This window comes from Limulus polyphemus, unplaced genomic scaffold (genome assembly GCF_000517525.1).
Source record: "Limulus polyphemus unplaced genomic scaffold, Limulus_polyphemus-2.1.2 Scaffold1314, whole genome shotgun sequence".
NCBI lineage: Eukaryota > Metazoa > Arthropoda > Merostomata > Xiphosura > Limulidae > Limulus > Limulus polyphemus.
Window position 1 is genome coordinate 226,806 of NW_013666924.1, and position 5,464 is coordinate 232,269.

General features: G+C 31.0%; 1 protein-coding gene across 1 annotated transcript in view; it reads left to right on the plus strand.

Moving 5' to 3' along the window:
- Positions 1 to 3,102: 3,102 nt before the first annotated feature.
- Positions 3,103 to 5,464, plus strand: part of LOC111086673 (Down syndrome cell adhesion molecule-like protein 1) — a 4,031-nt gene continuing 1,669 nt past the window's right edge. The window contains exons 1-2 of the mRNA XM_022390459.1: positions 3,103 to 3,436; positions 3,614 to 3,895. Of these exons, the coding sequence (XP_022246167.1) occupies positions 3,385 to 3,436; positions 3,614 to 3,895 (334 nt within the window). The 5' untranslated portion in view covers positions 3,103 to 3,384. The remainder of the gene's footprint in view (positions 3,437 to 3,613; positions 3,896 to 5,464) is intronic.

Genomic DNA, 5,464 nt, shown 5'->3' on the forward strand with positions numbered 1-5,464 from the left:
GTAGACTCTAGAACTATCTCTTTTATAACTAATTACTTGTATCGTTAGGGTTTATAAGCTAATGGTTCTTCTACGTCGTCGTTTATTGCATTCTTTGTTCTTTACAAGTGCCAAACATTATTTTCATAAATTGCGGTAAATGGATCTCTGCTGCTAAATTTTGTGGACAATCTTAATAAATAATTTTGCATCTGGTACAGCAACAAGAAGTAAAATTATGTACAGATTTTATTGTGCATAAATTTGAGAGTTAATATGGTAATACATTTGTATTTTCACATCTTACTTTTAAGGTCTTATGTGTCAGTTATATCAGAACATTATTTCTGGTTTTATTATTATTTTTATAGTATTGTAACTCGAAATAAGGGAAACTGTGATTATCAATTGCAATTTAATAAACCTCTTTACCCTATTGTTTCTATTTTAGCTTTTTTACTGCCTCGTCATGCAAGATATTTTCGAAAATTTCATGCACACATAACGGCGCTGCAAGCGTAAAAACAATTCTACCAATACGTTTTGTGGCAAATACATCTAGGTCTCAAACCTAAACGCCATTTTGTAGTTTGATCAAGAAGAAAGTAAAGAAGTGAGTTCGTGGTGGTTATTGTTGTTGCGCATTTTTTAAAACCCGTAATTGTTGTTTTGGAATCTGCTGCTTTGAATGTGCAAAGTGTACATATGTTATTACTACATTTTAATATTGAATATATTTAGTAACACACTCTGAACTTCATTCCAACCACCATCGATGTTCTCACTTAGATTTCTTTCTCGTCGTTGTGTCTCTTCACTACAATGCATAGTTTTTCTTCTGCTGATTTTGGTCAATTGTCTCGCAACATGTGTTAACGGTAAGATTTTTTTAAATATGTTAACTTTATCAGTAGAGTTAGTCAAAAAGTATCTCAAAGGCACATATATAAAAAAATAAATATTTGTAGAGGTATTGTGATTAATTTGAATGCAAAAATATTGTGTAATTCTAGTTATAACGAATATTATCAGGCTAGCTTGTTTTGATATATATATATGTTTTGATCATAAACGTTAAATACGTCACTTTCTGTTGCTTTGTGTGTAGTCGAAATCAAAATCCTGAGTAATTAACTCATTATTATAATATTTTTAATACTAAGAAATACATTGTTGAGTTTTCGAAAAATAAATCTGAATTGAAGAATGTAATAGTTATATGTAAGAAGCAAATTAATAATGTAACTTTATGTAAATAGGTTTGTAATCTTCACATCACTAAAATGTTTGTTTTATAGTACCAGTGAAAGCCCAGCCTTTCACTTTTCCTCAAGGCGTAAATAAAGATGAAAAGATTCAAGTTGTGTGCGGTGTAAAGTCTGGAGATGAACCCATTCATTTTCAATGGTTTAAAGACCACAAAATGTTGAAGATTGGTCAAGGCGTGGTCGTTCTTAACCACCCGAGTGTGTCCGTGTTGATAATAAACAGTGTTAATGTGTCAAACTCTGGAAACTACACGTGTTTGGTTCGAAATAAATACGGAGAAGACAGACATACTTCTCAACTTCTGGTTAAAGGTAAAAATTAAGTTGTTTCTGAACAAAATGTTTGAGAAGACATCGAATTCCCCATTTTATTTATTTTTAGGAGTGTGTAAGGTATCTTATTTTAAATGATTTCTTATCTTCATCCAATTAGTTTCTTTTAACAGTTTAACTTTCGTTTTTATCATGATGAATAAACGAAGTTAAAATACATTTTATGGAGTTATTTGCATTCATTTATTTTAGGTTTTCTTTTCCTTTTTTTTACACTATTATTTGCTTTATCTGTTATATTTCTATCAATATCTGAAACATATTCCTTTAACGAAACACTCGTTATTATTTAGCCTATTTTACTATTTATATATAGATAGCTGTTGATTTACTGTTGCTTTTGCTAGGCCCACCTGAATGGAAGGATAAACCTATAGATGTTTCTGCATCTGTTGGTGAAAGCGTCAGTTTTAAATGTTCAGCGTATGGGTATCCTTCACCTGTTGTTGAATGGTGGAAAGTAAACGGTAAGTTTGTTAAGAACATTGTTCTAAAAATTCTAAGAGCTAATGAAATTATGTTATAGTGCTAATCATCTGTTTTCAAATCTACCCCAAAATGCGCAAAACCCATATCGTGTTTTGATACTGAAATACTTAATAGAATTACAAATATCTAAGTCAATGCTTAAAAGGGCTCGTTCTTTTCATTCTTGGTGTTTCTTAAAACCAATATAGTATAAAATAAATGTATTTGTCATTGGAAAATATCAAAGCATGGTATAGTTGTTTAAATAAACTATGGTTATTTTTTTAATTAGTCTTATTACTCAGTTATTAGTTGAATATTCTCAGAATGTTATGAATTATTTTTCAATACTTCAATAAATTCGGTAAACTTTTCAAGCAAGTTTAATAATATAGTACTTTGAATATCGAGAATATTCTTGTTTGGAGTGATAACATTGTGTGAAATCGTTCTGAAAGTACATTTGCTATGTTTTTGTTTTCACTAGAGGGCCATAAAACTGAGAGAATATTTTCAACAGGACGAGTAAGAACGTTTCAAAACGGTTCTCTACATCTCTATCAAGTCACTGAAGAAGATAGAAATAGCTTTATGTGCAAAGTCTCAAATGGAATTGACAGTCCCTTGATTGACACTGTGCAACTTGTAGTCCGAGGTAGAAACTTTGTGCGGACCATCAAATCTTTCTTAACAAGAATTATAAACCTGTTTATCTTCTACTCTTTCTAATGACAAATATGAATGGAAATTACCTGAAATTTCAGTCGCAGAAGTTTGCGTAGAAATAGACTACTATAAGATTATCTCTGATAGTTAATCGAATTTTATGATTACATTTATCACATCTGTTTGGTATTATAATATTTTATAATGTTTGTGAGGATTTAGTCTGTTAAGTGACGGAGCTTTTATGGTGATTTTACTGTTTTACCAGTTAGATGAATTTTTGAAATTACACTGTATATGCAGATTTTTAGGTTTTGTTTAGTTTTAAGGTTTGGCGACATGTGGCGCTGATAGCCTAGCGTTATTTATTACAAAGACCTCACATATACGCCATATTTGAGGTATAGTTTGTGTTGCTAACAAGTAACAGCAAAAATCTGTCTGACCGTGTTCGCAATGGGAGGAATTTCCAAGTTTGTACTTGAATAATAGAAAGTCCGTTTTCAGTGCTCACTCTGTAATATCTCAGTTTTGAATCCTTTGCCAGCTAGAAAATCGTAATAAATAATAAAATCCGTTATCATAACCTGTAAAATTCGGAGGATAACGTAAGACACTACCCATAAGAACGCTCCATGTTCTAGCTCACACTTGAAAAGGATAATCGTCGATGAAGATCATAATCCTAATTGCTATCTTCTCCTTACGTGTTATTGCTCAAGGTGAGACAATTTTCCTTTTAATAAAGTAGACGCGTTTGAAAGACCATATTTGATAAACGAATAGTAAAGTTTAAAATCATATGATATATTGACAATAATTCCCGATTATAAGATTAATAAATCTTAGTGCTAGTTACGTTGAAAATTTACTTGTTTTAAATAATTCCTTTTTTTTAGTGCCTCCAAAGATACAACCTTTTGTATTTCCCGAATTTGTTGAAGAAGGTAAACTTATTCAGGCCACTTGCGGATTAGAAACTCACGACGCTGCTGATGAGTTTCAGTGGTTTAAAGATGGCCGACCTTTGCGTTCGGGCGCACAATGGACTGTACTTTCTCCGGGCATAGTGTCTGTTTTAGTTATAAAGAGTGTGACCATAGAAACTTCAGGAAATTACACTTGTGTTGCCCGAAATTCTGCTGGTCAAGATGAATATACAGCCGCACTTCAAGTTAAAGGTATCCTTTCTTTTGTTATCAAAATGCATCTAGATTACACTTATGCAAATAAAATTAAAAATTACCAAAATATGAAAATATGTTTTCTCAAAAAAGAAAAATACAAACTATATAATCTTATATGTTAAACTATTTTAATTAATTACATAGAATTGGTATGAAGTAAAAAAAGCTTTCCATATCTTTACCCTGACATGGTCATTTGGTTAAAAATGTATTTATTTTTAATTTGTCCAATATTCAGATATCTTAAAATTTATCATTACCTTAAACAGTGTTAACGATTTTAAAAGTTTTATTTAAACCGTTTATATGAATTTTTCCTACATGCGTAAATAAGTTTCTTTTTTGAGTTCAAACGTTTCTCGCGCTGAAAGAACCAAACGAAAAACTCAATACCCTGTTTATAATTATTTCTAAGCTAACAATACATTCTTTTCCAAAACCTTTCGCCCAGTTATTTCAACTTTATTTTTGGCCAGAGCTATCATTTTGAGTGATGTCATTGTTTATATGATAGATTAACTTTCCCTTGAGTTATGGATCATTAGTGTTTTATCCAAACTTTCCCTTGAGTTATGGATATTTAATGCTTTATCCAAACTTTCCCTTGAGTTGTGAATATTTAATGTTTTAACCTAACTTTCCCTTGAGTTATGGATCATTAGTGTTTTATCCAAACTTTCCCTTGAGTTATGGATATTTAATGTCGGTTATAACAAAGGAAATATTAAGCACTAAACGCTTCCTTATGTACGTATATCATGAATAATATTTATACTTAAACTTCTTTCATTAATAAATTTAATGGAACAGAAGCAGCTTCATAAAAGATAAAAATTAAGAGTCACTGTTGATATTCGTATTAAAAAAGCAGAAGCGGAACTAATTTCACGATTTCTCATTACATATTTTCACCTAACATGTTTCGGAGATATGTTTAATCATGTTAGAAATACTATCATTCAAGTAGACAGTGAAAAATGTTTGACTGGTTGATGTGACATAAATATTGTGATTATTGTTACATAATTTACTTTCATGAACCCCCAGGTGGCTCAACGGTAAGTCAGAGGATTTATAGTGCTAAATATTTTGTTCTGATACTCGTAGTATCTTTGTGCTTAACAACAAATAAACAGACTTTCATGATATTTCTTAAATATATGTTTATATTACAAAGATATTGTTAGAAATTGAGAAATATTTTTAGAAAAACATTACTTGTGTTGTTTGAATCATATAAAAATTATCTAATATGTGGACATACGTAATGTCATTAATTACGTAGTGTTTGCATTGTTTCTTAATGAGTAAAGTTCTAAAGAACTTCATAAACTCCGACAGTTTCATTTGAACAGTCTAACTTCAGCGCCTTCTTCAACAAACAGGGTTTTTAGGCACATAAGAAGTAAGCAGTGTAATCAATTAGGCCTTTAAGTTTGTTTGTTTGTTTGTTTTGAATTTCGCGCAAAGCTACACGAGGGCTATCTGCGCTAGCCGTCCCTAATTTAGCAGTGTAAGACTAGAGGGAAGGCAGCTAGTCATCACCACCCACCGCCATCTCTT